We start from the raw sequence: 23,594 nt of genomic DNA, 5'->3' as shown, positions 1-23,594 counted from the left end.
TAAACAAAAGTAGGCCGGCGGCATTTTGCTGCGGCATTAGTTCCAATATTATTCCAAGTGTCATTCATTCATTCATTCATTCATTCATTCATTCATTCATTCATTTTACATGCCCACTTATCCTGGAGGGGGCTGGAGCCTATCCCAGCTGACACTGGGCGAGAGGCAGGGTACACCCTGGACAGGTCGCCAGACTATCACAGGGCTGACACATAGAGACAGACAACCATTCACACCTACATTCACACCTACGATCAATTTAGAGTCACCAATTAACCTGCATGTCTTTGGACTGTGGGAGGAAGCTGGAGTACCCGGAGAGAACCCACGCTGACATGAAGAGAACATGCAAACTCTGCACAGAAAGGCTCCTCCAATCCTGGGTTCTGAACCAGGAACCATCTTGCTGTGAGGCAACAATACTAACCACCGCACCACTTTGCCACCAAATGACCTGTATTCCAAATGTGATGACATTTTTGTGAGTCACACCAGCAGGAGACTCTGACACACCAGCCCCCTCAAAGACCACTAGCTAAAATGTCGTGAGAAAGACTAATGCACCTCACAATGTTACAACTGCTGCCGACTCAGCAGCTACAGGCAAACGATAGAAGACCAAAAAATATTCAAAGAATTACATCAACTGCAGCTCAGTTTTATACAACATGGGTCCCTGCTTTGTCTCTGATTGAGCTAAGGGGTCCTTGTCCTTGGTTGAAGACTCCTGCTGTAAACTTTTAGCCTCATTAACTTATTACAGACTTTTGGGTAGAGTGACTTGAGCAGTTACAGCAGGAGTACGCTTGACAATAATACCACACCTCATAACAAGGGGTACATAGGACAGATTTAACTTGCTGCACAATAGTTCACAATGCAGGTCTTTTTCATCTGAGCGGTTGCGAAAGTGTCACTCTTAACACAGTGTTAACACAGTGACAGTGACAGGGTGAAACAAGAGCTCATTTAAGGTTAAAAACAAGTCTCTTCATCATGTTTTGGTTTGTGTATTTGCCTATATACTGTGCTATACTTTTGTTTAAACTAGGACTATGGAGATAAACATTCACCATGAGCCGTCCGCCATATGTGCTCCCTCAGCTATGACAACAGCAAAACAACTGTCCTTTTGAGTTTAGAGAATCAGTGTTTGAAAAATGAATAATAATAATAGTGGTAAAGTAAAGAAAGAATGGGAACACAGCCGATGACGTCAGACATGTCCCCTCACAGTACAAACACAAACAGCTTCATTAACGTTAAAAAGACAGGATTTGCTCCATCTTTGCAGCCTTAATTGTGTCGTGCAGCAGACACTTTCATTACTCCTGTTGTTTTCAGTTACACACTATTTAACACCTTTCAGAAAGTACTGTAACACCTTTCAAGCTCCTGCAACTATTGACACTCTGGTGTTCACTCACAGTACCTGCGGTTTTTATCTGTGCACCTTGCCTTTTATTTTATTGTTTCTAAAAATGATGTTCTTGCAGCAGAGAGGAGTGGAAGGGGGAAAAAAAGACCCTGGCTGCATGAAGGTAATTCATATGTATTATTCATCTCTGCCTCTTCCATTTATTCTTACAGTTGGCTGGAGTTGTATACGATGAAAAAGCCAGTGTACACACACAGGATGAGAGGCTGCTTGCTGCACTCTTAAGCTGTTATTCCATGTTTTGTGTTTTCAGTCCCATGTTTCTGGTGCTCACACTGATGTGATGATGATTCCGCTTCATGTTTTGTAGGTTTTATCTGACATTCAAAGGGATTAATACGATTTCCCAGATACATTATATCCATTTCTATCAAAATGAGGACTTTGCAGTCATAATATAGGAGGCAATGCAAAGTGCTACATGATATGTTATCTTCCTGGCTGCTGTTTGAACGGTGGGTATCCTCTCTGCTCGAGCATAATGTGGTGCAAATTAGTCATTATTACAGTTATGAAACAGCAGTGGAGCATGTCCACTCGTCCTCACAGATTTACACAGAAAAGGGTTGAAATGCTGCTCCATGGTTTGAGCCTGTCATGGAGGAAGTCATTTTTCTGCGGCACCATTGCTTTCAGATGTGGTCAAACGGCACGGTCTGCTGATGCAAAAAAAGAACACACATTTTCTGAAAATGAAGTGTTTTGAGAGAAATGACTTGCGGGGGGAGAGTCCCTTCGTGGAGACAAGTAATATAAACTCACCGAGAGAAAGCAGTGTGGGAGACGAGAACCAGTTTCATAAGGTTTGAAGTTTTCCATCAGCAGGGACCACCAAATACAGAGCTGACAAACGACCAGTCACATAGCATGTTCATATGCAGTACACCTCTCAGAGCAAAACTTTATCACTCATTAAAACTACATTGTGTCTAAATCTCTGCTCAGGTTGTGCCTAAATGTCTCACCTCCATCAAGCACACATAATTATAATTTGTATGTAAAATTACTGCATGTCATTAGCCTGATAAGCTCTAAAATATTCATTTATGTTTTGTATATTTTTAGTCGTATACGTCCTGGTTTGTTGTAACAGCTGGCTCCGTGAACAATACGATCAACAGAACGCCGGGTATTTTCGAGCCTTAAAGAGCAGCCTCTCAAGTAATAATGAGAGTGAGAAATGCAGTGCATTTAAGTGAAAACCTTGATTAATTATGTATGATTAGAGGACTCTTAAAAGCTTTGGGGAGAGAAAAGAAAGAAACTACATAAACAGAACATGAAGTCCAGAATGGCTGGATGGATACGAGACGTGAAATTGTAAATGAACCTTAAGTATACAGGTGACTGCAGAATGATGAGGGACATTGCTTCTGCATGACTGGACGCCGGCTGACCGTTTGTGTACAGGTCATGTCACACTTACAAAGGTACTGTCCGTTGCTTGCAAAATTCTGCATCAGGATTGTGCTTTATATTTGTCCCATGTGCCAAATGAACATGTCAATAAAAAGAAGTTGTGTGATCACCATGCATACAAACCATTTTGCATCCATCTAAATATATATCTTATTTGACTGCTGCTGAGATCCAACTGATATGAGTGTTGCAGTGTAAACACAAGCACAGATAACACTGTTTACCCGGTATATTCTTGGAAGCTACATGTATGTTTTATCAAAGAATGAGTCACTGAGCAGAGGTCATTTGGAAATATCATTTCAGCTGGAAATACATTGAGTCATGCAGGTCATGCTATACACCCCCGATAACTTCTACAGACCTCTGTTGTTCCTCTTTTATTCTTCCTTTCTCTTCCCCACCACCACCACCACCACCACTCTCCCTCCCTGTCAGTGGCATCGTGCATGTTTTCACCTCTAAAGTGATTGTACCTGATTTATATGACAGGCCTTTAACCCTGCGTGTGCCTGTCCATCAGCATCAGGCAGAAAACACCCAAGGGCATGTGTGAGCAGGACCAAATCTGGCTCTCTGTCATTCAGTGGCTGTAACCTCCAACTAGAATGCACTCCAACAAATCACATTTATTCCTGCACTGTTCGGATGTGAGTCAATCACACTGCAAGGTGAGAATTGCTGCGGGTTGTGTGCATCCAAAAATATACTTCTACCTTATAGCAACAGTCTTACTGAACTGCTTCTTTCTGACAAAGTATAGACACTATGTATATGTAAATCATGGGAGTAGAGAGTTCTCTGAATGTACAGTGACTTGCAGTTTCCGGCCGTACCATTTATTTTAAACCCCAAGCCTTAGATAAGGTCAGCAGAAAATGTTTGGTAATGAAAACATGAGCTTAAAATGAGAGAGGGCTTGCGTGCATGAAAACATGAATTTCTAAAATACTGTAATGAACCCAGGGACTGAGAGGAAGTAAACACAACTGAAGGTTGTCTCCACCTGCAGTCAGCACATGGAAACAGATGTTAATGTATTCATGTTGTAATGGCTCCACCCACTGGTGTTAAATAGTATTACATGCTATGATGTGCTTGTGAAGGGTTTCCATTATTAACATTAAATGTTTAGTAATCCTGATATGATTAATAGATTAGTTCATCAACAGAAACTTCACTAACAAATTGAATGATCAATTAATTGTTAGTTATTGAGCAAAAATGCTGAACATCATTAGCTCCAGCTTCTGAAATGACCACTTTCTCAGTTTTAAATCATCATATATTGATCATCTTTTGGTTGTAAATTGTTGGTTTCAAAAAATAGATAAATAAAAAAAATTTAAAGACAGCACCTTAGTTTATGGGAAACTATAATGGGCATTTTTAGCATTTGCAAAATAAATAAAATGACAAAAATAATAATAAAAAGTCTAGATAACTGTTAGCCAGAGCCCTCATATTAAGAGGAGGCAAGGAGATAAAGTGCTCATAACTCACTGCTGACTTAAGTAAAGCAATAACAAAGTGTAACTCCTTCTACCAAAGTTTTTCATAAATAAAAGTACCAGCAAAATATTGACTATTGAAAATAAAAGCACTTATTATGCACAACAGCCCCTTTCTGAATATAGGAAGCATTTTGATGGTATAGCTGGTGAAGTGGAGCTCATTTTACATACTTTATATACTGTTAGGGGAGTTTAATTTATATTTTCACTTACTTTTTAAGAGGAACACCATTTACAGGATCATTGCACTTGTAAATTGTTTGGCAAAAATATAAAAATATAACACTGACAGCAACAACATGTGTATATATTTTAACTCTATATGTACATACAAGATGAATAAAAACTGACACAAGTGGGACAGCACAAATAACAAACCAAAAAATAAAAAAAAAGAATATTTTAAAACAGGAGTTTACAGGTCAACTAGATCAAAAACAGTCCTTACCCAGCTTGCAGCCAAATTGCATGGATATCAGAAGATGAATTAATCTGGAACTGCAAGGAAATTGGGTCAGGAGAGTTTAATTTATAAAAATGCATTATAATTGTATTGATTTATTTATCAGAGATTTGAGATTGGATAACATCAACACACATATTACCCAGCAATTACCATAGCTTATCAGTGTATGACATGAAATACCTAAGAAAATTAGAAATTATTAATTTAATTTACCAATTTTAATTATTTATTTATAGTCGTTGATCTATAGAATAGTTTGATTTACAGTATAGAATAAGTTTTTAAGTTTATTTACTTTATTAATCCCCCTGAGGGGTAATTCAATGTTTTCACTCTTGCTTGTCAATTACACACAGGTCTGAAAGACACACACATGCACAAACAGGACCTATACATGCACAAAGTGGAGAGATGTCAGAGTGAGGGGGCTGCCCTTGGTGAGGCGGTTGGGGGGGTTCGGTGCCTTGCTCAAGGGCACCTCGGCAGTGCCCAGGAGGTGAACTGGCATCTCTCCAGCCACCAGTCCACGCTCCATATTTTGGTCCGGACAGGCGACCCTCCGGTTCCCAACCCAAGTCCCTATGGACTGAGCTACTGCTGCCCCATAAGCATCTAATTTTGTTATAGGTGCTTGTTGTTGATGCTATTGACACAACTTCTTGTTTTTCTTTCCCAACTTTGATCATGTCTGATCCATTTGTGAGTTTATTAACATGTATTTGTACATCAAAATGTCCCTTAGGTTTATTTATAGGCTATATTTAAGGAATAGTATCCTTATATTTAATTTAACTTAATTAATTTAATTTAAAATTTAATTTAATTTAATTTAATTATCAATCATGAATTGAGACACATTTTTGCACCTGCACTGTAATTTGAGCATCTGCTCATCAAAACAAAACTCTGAAAAAAAAAATCAACTACAAGACGTTTGTTTAAAACAGATTATTTATTTTGTTGTTGATAGTTTTTTAATTTTTGATTGAGATACTGTTTTTCTGTAGTCACCGGAAATGGATTGAATGTAGAGATTTCAAAATAGAAGTCATCTTACTTGGCGGGTCACGTGACTCCTCTGTTTACAGGCATCCGGAGAAACATGGAGGACACCGCTGGCAGTAATCCCCAATCTCTCGGATTCACAGAGAAATTAAAGTCTTGGCTGTCCTGGTCATGGACCTACGTGTGCTTCATTTGGTTCGGCATGGTGCTCATCATGATCTACGTCCTGTGGAGCCCGCTGAAACTGCAGGAAACTCTTACCTCAGGTGAATTCATGCAGCAGCTAGCTAGCTATTGTTAGCCTGTGGCTAGCTGGCTTTAGCTGACAGACAGCGGGAGCTGCTGCTTTGACACTTCGTTATCTCACTCACACAGGCACCAATGGAGGAGACTCACTGGTTAGCTTTAGGTCCAGTTCTTACATGTCTGCTCCCAGCTCATAGTTATACTGTTTTATAAACAGCAGCGTGTGTTGTGTACAGTCATACTTGGGTAGTTTATTGTTGTGCTGCTTTGGTCCTCATATACTGGAGATAATATATGTGGCTACATGTCACCTGCTGTACTGAACACACAGCCAGTGTTTGTCTGGAGACATATGGTTTATTGCATGTCTTTTTATTGCATGGTCACAACAGATAACTTGCTGTATGGCTCCATACTGACTGACTGACTCTTCCTCTTCTTTCAGCCTCAGTTTTTCTGAACACACTCACCCCCAAGTTCTATGTGGCCCTCACTGGGACCTCCTCTCTCATCTCTGGACTCATCCTTGTGAGTTATTTCACACACTGTAGAATACATGTTAAACTGTCACCCCATCCTGCAAAATTACACCTGCTCGTAGGCCACTTAGAAGATGAAATTTGCTATAACCTCATCTTCAATTCTTATTCAGGAGTCTAAGATGAGACACACAGGGGTGGGAGCCGAGTTTTAGTCACTAATAAATGAAATGACAGGCTGTAAGGGAAAAAAATTCTGGTACATCCACTGAAAAGGTTTATTTACTCCTTCATTTAATTATGTTGTTCCTTTAAAAATGAAATGATCCCTTCTGTGCTGAGCCTGCATGTTCTCCCCGTGTCAGCGTGGGTTTTCTCCAGGTACTCCAGCTTCCTCCCACAGTCCAAAGACATGCAGGTTAATTGATGATAGGTGTGAATGTGAGTGTGAATGGTTGTATGTCTCTATGTGTCAGCCCTGTGATAGTCTGGTGACCTGTCCAGGGTGTGCCCTGCCTCTCACCCGATGTCAGCTGGGATAGGCTCCAGTCCCCTCCAGGATAAGTGGGCATGTAATAGTCTGGTGACCTGTCTCTAGCACACCTGTGACCCCTAACACGATAAGCAGTTATGGTAGTTGAATGAATGAAATTTATGTCTATGACTTTGTAATACTAAATTGTTGTCAATTGTTTCTGAATTTTCACTGTCTTAAATTGTAATTGCGCTTTGGCAACACATAAGAAAGGTCATGCCAGTAACGCTTACTGAATTGAATTGAACTGAATTGTTGGCGGGGGGGCTGGAGCCTATCCCAGCTGACATTGGGCGAGAGGCAGGGTACACCTGGACAAGGTCACCAGACTATCACAGGGCTGACACATAGAGACAGACAACCATTCACACTCACATTCACACCTACGGACAATTTAGTCACCAATTAACCTGCATGTCTTTGGACTGTGGGAGGAAGCCGGAGTACCCGGAGGATACCCACGATGACACGGGGAGAACATGCAGAGCCCAGGGTGGAAGAAATAAATCAGGAACCCTCTTGATGTGAGGCGACAGTGCTAACCACTGCACCACCGTGCTGCCGTATGCAGACAGATAAATGACATGTCATGCAAAAGATGGACAGATTTTTGACAGGGGAGAAAATAAAAAAGATGGTACTCAATAAACAAAAAAATGTTAGCTCACAAGTTAGTTTACATTACAGCGACAGAGCCTTGTGTCATTAGTGTTGTCAAGTCAAGGAACCACTGGTGTAGTGATATAACTGAGTAATGATTGATTGATTGATTGATTGATTTCTTTGTTTTGTGTCATGCACACAAACATGTGCCCAACCCTCATGGGTTTTACGTATCGTATTGCTCAGTCCCCAAACAAAATACTCTGCCTTCTATCACAGGCCCGACAAAGTCTGCCACTAAAAAGTTCCCCTTCTAAAATATATTCACATTTTTCATGGTCATCCAAACCAAAATAAATCAACATAAATAGAAGTCATTTTAATTAATAGTACATCCCTAATGCCTTCGTAAACAGGACAGTAAATAAAAATAAAAAATTAACCTCATTGTCAGTTTCACCTGCGTTTCGCAACAAAGTCTGTCCTCTTCTGGAGTGTCATTAAATCTACTGGTTTCTGAGGCTAATGGTGACGATCCTGAGTGTAACTGTGCACACAGGGAGTTTAAATTGTACTTCACACCAGGTTCTACACTTGAGCTATTCTTTATGAGACATAAGTTTTATATATGGTATACCAACAGACCATTTTTATCTACACACGAGAAACACTTTGCTCCTGAGTATCACAGAGTGCTCTGGAAAATACCTGACAAGTTGTTCAAATAAAAAAAGGATGCTTGCCTTGAATACTTCTGTAAAGCATGCTGTCACTGTGTGTTTTCTCGCCGCAGATATTTGAGTGGTGGTATTTCCGTAAGTATGGGACCTCGTTCATTGAACAAGTGTCAGTGAGCCACCTGCGTCCTCTCCTGGGTGGAGTGGAGAGCAGCTCCACGACTGGGCTGTTCGCATCTGTGAACGGAGAGGCAGAGCCCAGGCCCAGTGTCTCAGGTAAATGTGCATATAATACAAACTATAACAGCAATATTACCTGTCATACTACTAGCACTCATAATGTTGTCTTCATTTCGGTAGAGTGTAAGGTCTGGAGGAATCCTTTGAATCTGTTCAGAGGAGCAGAATACAACAGGTATGTGAAATGGGTCGCGGTTCATAATGTGAAACTATTTCTGAAGATGCAAACTGTGTCTTTGGTCCAAGGATATTTGTCTATTTGATTCATTGTGGATCATAAAGCAGTTTGTATTTTATATGTTACACCACAGGTACACCTGGGTGACAGGGAAGGAACCCTTAACATACTATGATATGAACCTGTCGGCCCAAGACCACCAGACCTTCTTCACAGGAGACACTCCGCAGTTAAGACCTGAAGATGCTGGTGAGTTTTAATTATACACATTTCCTTGTCTTAAGATAGTACAAGCATAAGACTGCAGGCACATTTCCTTGTAAAACATTTTTTGGTCCTTTGTAAATGTTCAGATGTAGTTTTTGTTGTTGTTCTTGTTGTGGTGCATTTGACGTGGACGCACACAATAAAATATGTCTGTAAGGTCACATCTATAATAAGCTTGAGTTCCTCATCTCATTACAGTGATGCAGAAAGCCTGGAGAGAGAGAAATCCTCAAGCCAGGATCAGAGCAGCTTACCAGGCCATAGAAATGAACCATGAGTGAGTCCCTCTCTCACACAGTTACAAATATCTTCTTAAATACTGTAACTATAGTAAGTGTCTGTGATTGTGCTTGCATCAAGAGCATGAATACATTAATATAATTATATAATGGTCTTTTAAGGGCGCTTTCGTACTCAAATTATTGCCTTGATTGCATTAAGTTTTTGATGTGCATGCAGAGAGGATGGGCTGAAAATCTGTCCCTTTGTGTGTTACGTGTGTGTGTGCAGATGTGCTGCAGCCTATGTGCTCCTAGCAGAGGAAGAAGCCACAACCATCACAGAAGCTGAACGCCTCTTCAAAAAAGCACTAAGTATTGGTAAGAATGGATTTAAATACTGAAACGTGGGTATTTTTTTTTTTGGTGTCTAAGTGACCAATGAGAGCAACACATTTTGTCCAGTATGGAGCAAGAGTGCTGCAGTATAATTTTTAGGGCAATAGCATCCTGTCAATGTGCGTCCACTAAGAGTGCTTTCACACCTGCCCTGTTTGGTTGGGTTCAATCAAACTGAAGTTCATTTGCCCCCAAAGTGCGGGCCGTTTGGGCAGGTGTGAACACAGCAATCACACTCACGTGCACACCAAAACAACCGGACTGAGACCTTCTTAAAGAGGTGGTCTTGGTCCGGTTACTTTATTCGTGGTGAGGACGTTGTTCCGACCTCGATCCGAACCAACTGCAGTCACATGACACATTGTTTGGGTTAAACATGAGCATGTTACAGTCCTGGAGGATTATTAATGTGCACCTCCTGCTGTACTGCCTTAATATGCACATTCAGCACATCCAATGCATCAAAACATTGTTTTCTAGTTGGAGCCGCGCCTCGTTTTCAAACTGTATGGTTTGACTAAAATGAACAATGACAGCAATATAGTCCACGATGAGCAGCGCTAAAATCAACCTGCGTAGTTGTCCCTCCATTGTGACATTAGAAAGTGTCACATTTATCTTGCAAGTGTACTCTTCTTCAACGTTTGCTTTACTTCCTGGATTGTTCCCACATGGAAATTCTGACCAATCAAGAGCAGCTTTCTCGCACAAGGTATTTGATCTGAATAACTCCAGATCACAGGTAGCTATGGTTATAAATAGACTAGACCACATCTGTCCACACCCAGCTGTGATGAAGGACATAATTACAAGTACAATATTCCATCAATGTGTCACTGCTCTTTGTCCACACAAGATCACAAGCTGCAGTATGAAGTTGTGTCAGTAATACAACTCGATCCATCTTATTGACAAATGTTGTGTTTATTAAATGTCTCCTATTTTCTGTTCTGCCATCCACAGCTGGAAAAGATATCAACTTACTGGTGTACATTAAACGCAGACTGGCAATGTGTGCACGCAAACTGGGACGGATTAAAGAAGCAGTGAAAATGATGAGAGATGTGAGTTTCTATCAAAAGTCTTTCACAGTTGCACCCCACAGTGCTCACTGCTGTGTGTGAATGTCAAATTACTCTTTCAGCTGAGGCAACATGTTTACTGTATTTGAAACAACTGCAGTACAGTATTACTAACAAATCATATTGCTGCTGTATGATATTTTCTCTCTTTTCAGTTAATGAAGGAGTTTCCACTGTTGGGAATGTTAAATATACACGAAAACCTCTTGGAGGCACTTCTAGAGCTTCAGGCATACGCTGATGTCCAAGCAGTCCTCGCAAAATATGATGGTAAGACTAAAGAGCATGAAAAAATGTCACTTTTCTGAAGTCGTCATACTGTGTTTGGACAGAAATGAGCTCAGTGTCATTGAATAAGCCTTGAAATTGTATGACATATGTCACATGACCCCAATTTCTTCTGTCATTGCAGACATCAGTTTGCCAAAATCAGCCACTATATGCTACACATCTGCACTGTTGAAAGCACGGGCTGTATCAGATAAGTATGTGTCCCTTGCATGCTATTCAACATCAGAACGTCTTAAAGGGAAAGTTCACCCCAAAATCAAAAATGCAGATTTTTCCTCTTACCTGTAGTGCTGTTTATCAATCTAGATTGTTTTGGTGTGAGTTGCCGAAGTATTGAAAATATCAACCGTAGAGATGCCTGCCTTCTCTTCAATATAGCTGAACCAAATGGCACTCAGCTTGTGGTGCTGAAAATGCCAACGTAATACTTCTGAAAACTGGATAGCAGTGTCTCTTTCCAGAAATCGTGACCTGGTTACTCAAGACCTGGTTAGCTACTGTAAAAGAAAATAGCCCCTACATGAAACTGCTCACATGAAGCTCAGTGGATTATCTTGAGTAACCAGGTCATGATTTCTGGAAAGAGACATTGCTGTTGAGTTTTTCAAATGTATTTTCTTGGCACTTTGAGCACCACAAGCTGAGTGCCATCTAGTTCTATTATATTGGAGAGAAGGTAGACATCTCTACGGCCGAAATCTCCAACACTCTGCAACTCACACCAAAACAATCTAGGCTGATAAACAGCACTACAGGTAAGAGGAAAAATATGTATTGTTAATTTGAGGGTGGACTGCCCCTTTAAAACCTGCTTTATAAATTAAATAAATATGTGAGCAGCAGCGGTGCGTCATACGAAGTGTTTTGTCTCAGGTTCTCTCCAGAGGCCGCGTCACGGCGAGGGCTAAGCACAGCAGAGATGAATGCTGTGGAGGCCATACACAGAGCTGTTGAGTTCAATCCACACGTGCCAAAGGTCAGTCATTAAAGTAACAAGTGTCACGCAGACTCTGATGATTGGGGGCCACAGAAACCCATTGATTGCTTGATGATGTTATGTTGTGCTTGTTCCTGTTCCACAACTGTCCCGATTATTTTTGATTTAGATCTGTTGGGACTGCTTTTAATGAAATTCATGCACTAAAGGTTATTTTCATCCATGCAGCTGCTGTGCTGCAAGTTATCTCAGAACCCATCGGCTGTCAGTCCTCTTCTTCTTCTGTGTGCTTGCCATTGTTTACAATCCGATTAGCAACTTGAGATGATATACACACAGAGTTATGATGCTCTATAAAGAGATATCTGAATAATAAAACGCTTAATTTTTTTCAGATGATAACTGATGGGGTCCAAGATTTAACTTTGGCCTTCTTTTAAAAACAATTAGCAAGCTAGCTTCCCTGATATCTGTCAGTAGTGTGTTCCATAGCTTTGGGGCTTCATTGACAAAGGCAAAGGCAGTCCCTGATCTTCTTCCAACTGTTGCTGGGAACCTCCAATAAACCAGCAGCAGGTGATCGCAGTGTTCTTTGAGGCAAATAGTTAACAAGGTAGTTGGCGATGTAGCTCTATCCTAGCCCATGTAGGTCTTCGTATACGAGGAGGAGGAGCTTAAAATCAATTCTAAATGTTACAGGAAGTCATTGCAGAGCAGCTCAGACTATCCTGATGTGCTGTCTCCTCTTGGTTCTGGTTAACAGCCGAGCTGCAGAGTTTTGAATCAGCTGAATTTAGTCTGATCATGAGGTCACACATGTCTGCCATGGGTGAAGGTGACACACAGAACAAACAGGTAAACCAGGAAGACAATTACAGGTGAGTTACGACAGCAGTAACAGGTGGTGCAACTTACAAATAGACGTGCTATATACTGACTCACCAGCAGGTGTCAGAGTTGCATTTATGACACATGACGTGTCAGCTTCAGACACTAAAGCTTGGTTTGGATATGTATTTGGGTAACTATAGTATTTAGTAGTGATTCATGTAATACAAATGAACAGGACGCTAGTGTATTTTTGTCAGGCACATTTGGTACAAACAATGCAGTGTTTTTGGAGTCAAACATGAATCGTGTGTTTTTACAGGAGTTTAGTTTGAATTTCACATTTAGGTCCCAAGAAAAACTGTAAACATGCAACAGGTTGGTCACAGTTTTACATAATAAGTGAGCAGCTCCAGCTGAATCAGGGAGAACATGGTACCACTGGATATCTCTGTGGCCTCTCCCATCAGTTCCCACAGGATTAGATGTCACACACAGAGTCATACACAACCAGTTGCAGCAGAGTTTTGTCTCAGTTTAGCCTTTGTAGTGTGGTGTTGTTTCATCTCACAGACTCCTTCTCTGAGAGAAAGAGAATCAGTGTGTTTGTGTGACTCTGTGTGTGTGTGTGTGTGTGTGTGTGGTTTGGGGGGGGGGGGCAGCACTTTGATCCAGCCTTTGATTTTAAAGTGAAGGCCCTCATTTTCAATGACTTTCCAACTCCACTGTGCCCAGAGGCAGCCGTCCTCTCTCCTCTCATCGCGCACCCTCATCCTGTTTCTTATCCTCTCATGTTCCCTCATCCCCCTCTCATCTCCCGTTTGAGCCAAACAGAGAGTCTGATGTTGGCCACCACTGCCAACTGAAGGAAATTTGTAACACACCTTTCACAGGGGATTATTGGAAGGCTCGTCTTTCAGTGTTTGACTGGCATCTGGTGCTTACTCAGGCCTCAGAACAGAGTTGTGTTACGATTTTGACTCACTGCATGTGAAAATGTAACAGAGGGGAAAGAGGGGGGGTTGTTGCTTTGTGTTGTCTAGGACGATGAGTGCATCTGTGGCTGTGGCCTCTGCAGACACGGGCTGGCCTGTTGCCCTCTTAAGTAGGATCTGCAATGGGCTTTTTGTCCAAATGTTTCCTAGAGGCTAATTCTGCACACTTTTGTAGATTTCCTACATTTCATTACATTTCCTAAATAGTGTAGAAATGTGTGCATGCTTTGGAAGGTGTCTTATTTAAAGGTGTCTGATACAGTCGACAGTTATCCGGAGAAAGTCAGAAGGGAAAACAAACTCCAAATTCAGTGTCATTTTGAAACAAGCTTTGTCTGTTTGGTGTTTCACCTCACTATATTTTTTTCCTCACTGTGTCTGCGCTTTTCGTAGCTTCCTCTTGGATGCATGCTGCTCACAGTCTGGCACCTGGCCGCTCCCTTGTTGTAAATTCCTGACCCCATCTGAGCGCCGTGCCCAGGAACGTTAACATATCAAAATAGCAAGAAAATAATAAAATACAGGCAGAGGGCAGAGTCTCTGCAGATTAATACACCACCACATATTTGTAGTGGGTCATAAGTGATGAATGAGAGGGATTACTTTTGTATAAGTCTGTATTTTTTTAGGAAAATGCTGTTTAGTATACTTTTAAGAAAGTCATCAGTGATTAATCTATTAGTCTTTTCAGTACTGTATAATTTAAAACGGGTCACATTTTTTACACTGCTTAAAATCTAACGTGGTATTCTAAGACATGTATTTCCCTTGTACAATAGATGCAGCCCAATCTCCAGAATATTGCAAGTTTCTGCAAACTATGGATACATTACATTTGTGCTTAATCATGTACCGAATATTTTGAAATGTGTGGTTATGCCTCGGCACAAAAAACACATTGTTAGGGTTGGGAAAAGATCATGTTTGGCTTAAAATACCCAGTTTGGCGCCACAATCATGGCTCGAAACGCAGCAATGACTCGCTTAAAAGAAACACCTGCTTTTGTCGTTTGTTGGTCTCGAACAGTAGTCTTCCCTACACCAGTGGTTCCTAACTGGTCCAGCCACGGGGTCCAGATTTCTCCCAAGTGATTAGTTTAAGGTCCACCCACTTTAAAGGAAATGGCCACTTCAGAATGAAAATACAGACAGTACTTATTGACCCTCATGCTGACAAGAAGTCCAGTGTAGTTTTTTAATCCACAAAACTTGTTCAGGGTATCGGAGGATAACAGCTAGCTGGAATAACAGCTACACTTGAAGTGCATGGAACCCACATTTTGAAAATGTAATAAAACTCCGCTAATGCATTTCAAAAACGTCAGAGACTCGAGAACTAGCACCACCACTAGCCATCAGCTAGTCTCATGCGAGTTGCCATGTAAACACAGCACATCTGCAGGGCAGGCTAACTGACCACGGTGAGAAATGATGCTATAAAAATGGAGTAAATTACGTCTTTTAAAGTCAATTTTGCACGCCGCGGCTTCAGGGCACTTGGATTATGACGGACGAGCCGTTCTGACATTTTTGAAATGCATTAGCAGAGTTTTATTACATTTTCAAAATGTGGGTTCCATGCACTTCAAGTGTAGCTGTTATTCCAGCTAGCTTTTATCCTCCGATACCCCGAACGAGTTTTGTGGATTAAAAAACTGCACTGGACTTCTTGTCGGCATGAGGGTCAGTAAGTACTGTCTGTATTTTCATTCTAAAGTGGCCATTTCCTTTAATATATGCAGCGTCAGACTTGCGTTTTGCCATGTCGTTGAGCTGGTTTGCTGTCTCTGTCAAGTAGCTGTACAGACGCCATAACAGATACCAGAGTTGCACTGAGCTGGAGCAAGCAGAGTAGAGCTGCTTGGGTAAATCTGAGCCTCTATGGATTTTTCTTAAATTCTCAACCATCATCACCAGTGTACCAGTCTGCAGTGGTGGCCCAAAGTTGAAAGAAATGGGAGCTTGTTAAAAGAAGGTTGCCCCTTTCAGTCCCTGGATCAGAAGGATAAATCTGGGTATGGAAAGCAAGACCTTTGACCCCCTGACTGAGGTTGTACTGGTTAGCTTCCAGGTGTGAATGTCTGTGTCTGTGTGAGTGTACACAGGGCAATTTCTAACAAGTTAAGGTTGAAAACAAGAAAAGAAAAACCCAGTGTACAAGTAATGAAGGAGCACCGTCAGGTCAGGCATTAAGTGTGTGGGTGTTTCATCAAGCATGCCAAGGAGATTATATATGAATATCATACAAGGCTAAATCACATGAGCTCATTCAAACTGCTCAGAAAGAGAACCCACACACACTAAACCCACATCCACACACACACACACGTGCTTCAGTCTCAGTCTGTTTCATTGCACACCGCCCTCCACCCACGCGACCCTTTTCCCTTTCCCTCACCAGCTCTCCATTTTGCCCCTATTTACCTCCTCCCTCCCCTTTGCTCCCGTCTATTTTCCTCTCCTCCTCATCTTCTTGTCCTTCTCTATTTATCCTCCTCCTCCTCCACCCGTTCCTCCATCTGTCTGTCCATTCCAATCAGCCTCTCTAACAGCCAGTGGTTAAAAAACTGACAGCTTGTCGGTTGCTCGTACAGCTGATCAAGTGCTCCCGCTATCTAAATCTGTTGTACATTTACATTTACCACCACTTTGGTCCGTACGCGTTCATTTTCGAAGCAGCCTGGCTAACCCGATCTCATCTACCTTGCTAGTTTGCTCCACTTTGGAAGGCGGTTTCTCATCTCACCCCATTCTGGTTGACGTGTTCCCATCCAGATGGCTTGTCAAGGCTCAGAAATGCAGACCTTTGCTTAGTTTGCTTCTGAAATTGGCTTTTTGGTTTGTAAATTGAGACAGAGCGGCAGTGCTGGGGTTGTTCTGAATTAAGATGGATGAGGTTTGATACAGACGAGGCAGAGGCGGTAGTTAGGATTCGCTTCATCCTGGCCCATTTTGGAACACTGTGAGTTTTCCACTGTCCTCAGTAGAGATTGGAGTAGCTCGTAGCGGCGTTAGCTTACTGTATGGAATTTTAAATCTGCAACACCTGCTTGTCTTCATGTTCTTTGACTGTACATGTGTATGTTTGTCCGACCCTTATAGATGTTATTGTTCCCGCTGTGTCCCATTGTGAGAAGCAAAGTGCTGCAGATTAGAATCAGAAGGCAGCTTATGAGTTATGCTCTGGGCGTATGACTGCCCAGGGATAAAAGGAGAACACATGAAACTCAATCCCTTCATCAAAGAGGCGACAGGGAGTGGAGAAGCGGACCAAAGAACAAGAGCTGGGGGGGGAGTTAGAAATATGTGTAAAACTGTAAAATATCCAAGTATAACCAAAATAAGACATTGGCTCGCTTACAGATTGTCAGAATAATCAAACCTGAAGTTTAAGATTGGGCCCCAAATGAAGCTCCTTCTCGTCATGTGTTTCTAGTCAAATGTAAAATGAATGTATGGGTTTTTTTTATCAGTTACTGTGGTCGTGTTCTGCAACAGAGGAGTGGTGGGTTTCCTCTTGAGCTCGCCGGCTGGCCAGCTGCCTCAACGCTGGTGCCGGGGGAGTAGAGGATGGTGAAAGGTTTGTGCTCGGAAGAAAGGAGACCGAAATGGTGAGGAGGATGCAGGCGGACAGTCAAATGTCTTTGGCTGGAGCAGACAGAGCTGATTTGAGTAAGTCAGACAGGATAAGTGAGAAGGTCAAACAAGCAGCTTCTGGTTGTCTCTTAGCTGCCGATCCTTGTAATGACTACAGAGGATGTTCAGTGAAAAGAGGAGAGGCGAGAAGACAGGACATTCCCTGGGAATGGTTGAGTGAAGCGAGGAGAAGTGTTTACACCTGTTGGGTGGTTGCTTGCTTGATTGAGCCTTTACCCATGAGGATGGAGAGATTCAGGAGGTGCAGAGTGAGGAACAGACAACAGAGGGGTGAAGTGGGCCCAAGTGACAGTCTGCATAAAGCATGCCTCTGGCTCCCCCAACTAAGAATTTTCCTAGTCGACCAATAGTCGTCATTTAGGGCCATTAGTCGACTAGTCGCCTGCATGTTTATGATATTAATTTAATTGTTAAATGATATATTTTGGGCGGGGCAACACAATGGTTTGAGTTGAAGGTGTGAGAGAGAATAGTTTCAGTAACATTGTTAACACTGTGCTACATTACAGAGAAATACCAAACCGTACTAATGAACCTTCATTAATATAGGCCTATATTTTATCTACAAGTGCACGTCACACACTGAGCGAGCCGCCTGTTAATGACGCTGTCGGCAAAGCAGTAATGATTGTGCTAAGTGGCTAATGGGCATGTAGCTACTTCCATGTTTCAGATGATACGTCATGTTTGTAGTCGACCAATGAAGATGAGTTTACATATCACCTTGGGTTCGTCCTTCACCTTCTCAAAATGATCCCACACTTTGGATTTCCTGCCCGACATGTTATTAACTAGCCTGTGGAATAACCGCAGGTACCAGCCCTGGAAATTAGGGGCCGTACACATGCTGCGTCTTTAATACGCAAGGTCGGGCGCAGGGTGCTACCCTACTCTACCTTTTTTGTGCCAGCTTTCAAGAGCACAGCGGCAGGTTGTATCTGAGGTTGCTAAGCAATCTTAACCAGCGTCATATAGCCTATTTACCTGAAATCCTGAGTGCAGAGCTGATCTTCTTCCAGGTGCTGTTTATAAGTGTGTAGGCCTATCGTTAGGGCTGCCCGATTATGGAAAAAATCATAATCACGATTATTTTGGTCAAAATTGAAATCATGATTATACAAACGATTATGCAGCGCACGTGATGACTTATATTGTTTACACGACTGTATGTCATTTCTGTCTCTACATGGTTGCGCGTTTACAATTCTCCTCTGCTCTTAATTAATCAGATCGGTACTCTGTATTGGTCGATACCCAAAGCCCAGGTATCGCTATCATATCAGGACTGAAAAAGTCGAATCAGTGCATCTCTACCTGGGACACAGGGTCCAGGCTCATATCTCGCAATCTGAAGGAGCATGAAGGAGGGCTTGGAGAGAGATAGGGATGAGCAGGGTTGAAGAGCCTGGGCAGGCTGTGATCATGACGGCGAGGGTGGAGACAGAGGGGTAAGGCAGGGGGAGATGGGTGAAGCGGCATGGTCTGGATGGATGGCTGGCTGGCTGGCTGGCTGGCTGAGCCTGTGACCATGGAAGGGATTAGACAGGATTAGCTGTGGGGTAACCTTCCCAAAGTGTCAGTCTGAGATCCAGAGCGCTGTGAAGCTGGCCGCCTGGGAATCCAGCCCAGGGGGCCCCAGCCCAGCACATGGGCTTTGTTTAACACAGACCCCTGCCACACTGGGCACCACAGACATAAAGTATGTAGAGTGGCATGTTCATCAAAGTCAGTGTACACCTATTAATGACCTGTCTGTGGACAGAGCTGAGCCGGTATTGAAAACATATACTGTTGCATGCCATTACAGGGTGTCTGCAGATCATTAAGTAGTCTTAAAACGTCTTAAATTCTATAAATACTAAAAGTAAAAGTAATGAAATTGGAAGTTGTGATGTCTTAATCGCCACAGTTTTTTAAAATCAGATTTCATTTATCCATCTTTTGAGTTGTTTTTGTCAAATGTGTTACGCTCTTTTGCCTGAAAGTCGACATTTCCGATGTTACAACTCTTTAAACCTCCCACCAAAACCAATACTGTCCCCTTACTTTATACTGGTACTTAAGTGCTAGCAAAATGTACTCACTTTTATAACCATATTGACACGTGATACATAAGACCTACTTACCTTTATACTTGTGCGCATTTCTTAATAAAGAAAATCATATTTGTTCCAAAAATCAGTCTTAAATTTGGTTAAAAATGTATCTTAAAAAGCATTAAACGTAATCGTCTGATACCTGTAGACACCCTGTGTAGTTTCAGAAAGCATACCTGTTCTATAGGTTGTAACTCTGGGGTCTGGGTCTTTGTCAGCACGGTGAACTGACTGACTCACTGGGACAAACTTACACAGCAGGGGGAAGAGAGGAGGGGCGAGCGGGGGGATGTTACACATTCATGGAATGAATGTACTGTACTGTAACAATAACACACACTCAGAGAGCTTTGGAAAGCTTTTCCCTCCCACCTTGAACAATTGCAAAATAAGGCTGTCAACAAATACCTCACATGAAGAAAATATGTTTTGGGTCTACGGGGAGGTAGCCACAGGGAATTGCACAATGGAGTAGAATAAGTGAAGTGCTGACTGAGAAACACAGAGAAGATGTGAATGAAACCATTAAAGCGGCGTGAAATGGTTTATGACCACAAGGGGGCAGGCTTTTTTTTTTTAAAACCAAACTTGCATAAGCAGAATTTAGGCTGACGGTTGCCTACTTTGTAGCCAACTCAACAAGGCAACGTCCCATTTGAGCTGTTTCTTTGTTACCAGCTGTTGAACATAAGAATGTAGATAGTCACTGGTATTTTAGTTGTGGTTTGGTTGACTGGTCACTTACTGAGTTACTCCTCTTCATCCCCTCTGGGACATAAGGCTTCAATGAACTCTTTCCATTGCATTCCATCCCTGGCAGCATGTTGCGCCTCTCTCCATGACAGGCTTATCTCTTCCAACTCCAGTGTCACAGTTCTGCGCCAGGTGGTTTTGGGCCTGTTTCCTTTTGCCTGGTGGTATTCATCTTGTGACGACTCTTGTGATCCAGCCCTGTTCCTTCCTTATTACATGGCCTCGCCATCTCCGACATCTGTGCGTGATTTCCTTGGTGATGCTCCGGCTACTTGTTTTCTTGTACAGTTGGAGGTTGGAGATTTTGTTTGGCCACAAGATCTGGCATATTTTTCTGAGGCATCCACCCTCATCATGTCTGTTTTGACCATTCGCCAACTCTCTGATCCGTACAGCAGAACAGATTTGACATTGCTGTTACAAAGAGCGTCATCGTTTTAAGGCTGTATTGCTTGGATCTCCAAGCTGGAGTTGGGAGAAGGCAACCTGAGCCTTTCCCAGCCTTGCTTTGATGTCTTTCTGGGTCCTGCTGTCCTTGCTGATAACGCTGCCCAGGTAAGCAAAGTCTTCCACAGACTCAAGTGGTTCCCGATTGACAAGTATGGGTGCTGTGGGGTTGATGTTTACGCACAGCACTTTTGTTTTGGAGGTATTGATGTTGAGTCCAACCTGTGTGGCAAAGTTGTTGAGCCTGTACGTTTTAGTCTGTATGTTTGGATGGTTCGTTGAAAGGAGTGTGAGATCGTCAGAGGTTGACGAATGCCTGAGAAAAACATTTGGGTCTCTTTTGTTGACTTTCTTTGTCAGCGTTTTGCATTTATGCAATAAAAGTCTGTCGGGAGACGTAGTAGGATGACAACAAGTGTCTCCAAATGACTGCAAACAATGGACATTGCAGTTACATGGTATTCATCTCAGCCTACGAATGTTTGGGCCAAGGTGTTTTCACGAACTTCTTTATATCTGCTCACTGCCATTTTGCTGGAAATGTTGTATACAATTGGCTTGTGTGGCCACCTTACTGTGGTCACAGTATGTGTGAAGCTAAAAGAAGTATTTCATGACAGATACTATTAGATCCCACGGTAGCAGACTGCTGATTTTATAGGCGAGATATCAGAGTCTTGACAAACAAGCATTCAAAAGATGCTGCACGGTATCACAGTTTTTGATAGCAATAGTAAGTGCACATACACTAGATGCTCCTGCTACTCTTGACCAAGTTCAGGAGCCAAAAAGCATCAAGGTGTGTGTGTACTAGGGATGGGTATTGTTTAGGAAATTAGGATACCAGTACCCTTAAAGTAATTCCGAGTACCAATAGAACACTTTCTTTGATACCTTTTCTCTACTCCATGTAATCTCTGTCATGTGAATTGAAGCATTCAGCTGCATAAAAATTCCACCAGATTCCACACGCATGTAGTATAGCCTTAGTTTTGGACATTTTAGTGGCATCATAACACCCTGACATTAAAGTGGAGAATGCTTGTGGTGATTGGCTGCAAGCAAAACCATACAAATAGTATTTTTTATCTCGATCTGGGTAAAGTTTGACTGGAGATGTTTTGATACTACTTGGATCTGGGTTATTTCGGTTGATACCTTTAAGGTATCGAGTTCAGTTAGCCAGCCCGTATGTGTATACTTACCAAGAGTCTTGTGTTTCTGTCTCTCCCTGTCTGCAGTACTTATTAGAGATGAAGAGCCTGATCCTCCCTCCAGAGCACATCTTGAAGAGGGGTGACAGCGAGGCAGTGGCATATGCTTTCTTCCACCTGCAGCACTGGAAGAGGGCAGAGGGAGCCTTAAACCTACTACACTGCACCTGGGAGGGCAGTATGTATCACCCTTACTTCTTCTATTGTATACCACTGCTCTGTGTATGAATGTAAAGAATTTATTATTTCAGTTTTGAAAGTCAGAAGTTCATGAGTTACAGTTATGCAGTACTTCAATAGGGCTGGGCCATCACAGACCCAGAGTATCATCCTTGTATGCTGCTCTTCATTTTTAAATTGTTGTGTCACAGGTCATGTATGCACAACACACCCACAGCTACTCTACTTGATTATGCAAGGATGATGTCATTGCTTCACAAAGCACAGGAAGAATGTTATATTTTAACATGTTAGTGTCTTGTCAATCTGTATAATATTTTTGCCACTTAAATGCATCACTGAAAAATGTGTTAGCCATTTCAAAGAGCCTCTTCTAACAATAGTTAAAGGAGAACTTCACCCCCAAATGGTTTGTGTATTAATTACTCATCCCATGTTATACTGAATTCATGCAGAAGACTTTCTCGCATACCTCCACAGTGAACGAAGAATCAATAACACACATTAAACAACACCAAACCTACATCAAAACATCCATTTACAAACTCTTACACAACACGTGCTGTATACTCCAAGTCTCATTTATCCAGTCGTATGCTCAGTACTTCCCAAACATTCATTCGTTCGTTCATTTTCTGTAACCCCATATCCCAGCTGACATTGGGCGAGAGGCAGGGTACACCCTGGACAGGTCACCAGACTATCACAGGGCTGACACATAGAGACAGACAACCATTTACACTCACATTCACACCTACGGACAATTTAGAGTCACCAATTAACCTGCATGTCTTTGGACTGTGGGAGGAAACTGGAGAAAACCCACGCTGACGCGGCGAGAACATGCAAACTCTGCACTGAAGGGCTCCCCTACCCCAGGAACCCTCTTGCTGCGACAATGCTAACCACTGCACCACTCTCACATCTACTTCCCAAACAGACAGCCCTTTTTTTGATTGAGAACTGAACTAAAAATGTATCTCCGTTTTCTTTCAAACCAGACGACATTGACAAAAACAGCAATTTTACCGTGCAGAACACGGGAGCTGCTGGTCTACCGCTGCCTCGAACAGTTAGTTAGTTTGTGTTATTGTGTGACTTTGGTGTTTTAAAGGATTAGTTCAGATTCACCAAAGTCACATAATAACACAGACTATTCAAAAAGACAGCAGTAGATCAGCAGCTCCTGTGTTCAGTGAGGTAAAATGACTGTTTTTGTTAAAGGGCCAGTGTGTAATATTTGGCATGGTTTATTGTCAATCTGAATCTGAATCTGAATATTCTACCCATTAATATGTTTATACAAGTGTATAATCGCTATAAAATAAAATTCGTTTGGTTTTCGTAGCCTTTTAATTATGCTTTTATATATATATATAGCAAGGGCCTTGCTTTAGAGAGGTCGCCATCTTGCGCCGCCATGTATGTAC

The 23,594-nt window shown here is 42.1% G+C and overlaps 1 protein-coding gene across 1 annotated transcript in view; it reads left to right on the top strand.

The window, feature by feature from the left end:
- Positions 1-5,924: 5,924 nt before the first annotated feature.
- st7l (suppression of tumorigenicity 7 like) overlaps positions 5,925-23,594 on the top strand; it is a 26,654-nt gene continuing 8,984 nt past the window's right edge. Inside the window, exons 1-12 of the mRNA XM_050037228.1 lie at positions 5,925-6,108; positions 6,534-6,616; positions 8,499-8,658; positions 8,743-8,797; positions 8,934-9,049; positions 9,266-9,344; positions 9,578-9,666; positions 10,648-10,748; positions 10,922-11,036; positions 11,179-11,251; positions 11,931-12,033; positions 22,012-22,162. Of these exons, the coding sequence (XP_049893185.1) occupies positions 5,940-6,108; positions 6,534-6,616; positions 8,499-8,658; positions 8,743-8,797; positions 8,934-9,049; positions 9,266-9,344; positions 9,578-9,666; positions 10,648-10,748; positions 10,922-11,036; positions 11,179-11,251; positions 11,931-12,033; positions 22,012-22,162 (1,294 nt within the window). The 5' untranslated portion in view covers positions 5,925-5,939. The remainder of the gene's footprint in view (positions 6,109-6,533; positions 6,617-8,498; positions 8,659-8,742; positions 8,798-8,933; positions 9,050-9,265; positions 9,345-9,577; positions 9,667-10,647; positions 10,749-10,921; positions 11,037-11,178; positions 11,252-11,930; positions 12,034-22,011; positions 22,163-23,594) is intronic.

Source organism: Epinephelus moara, chromosome 24, assembly GCF_006386435.1.
Source record: "Epinephelus moara isolate mb chromosome 24, YSFRI_EMoa_1.0, whole genome shotgun sequence".
Lineage (NCBI taxonomy): Eukaryota > Metazoa > Chordata > Actinopteri > Perciformes > Serranidae > Epinephelus > Epinephelus moara.
This window is presented reverse-complemented; position numbering and strand designations above follow the sequence as displayed.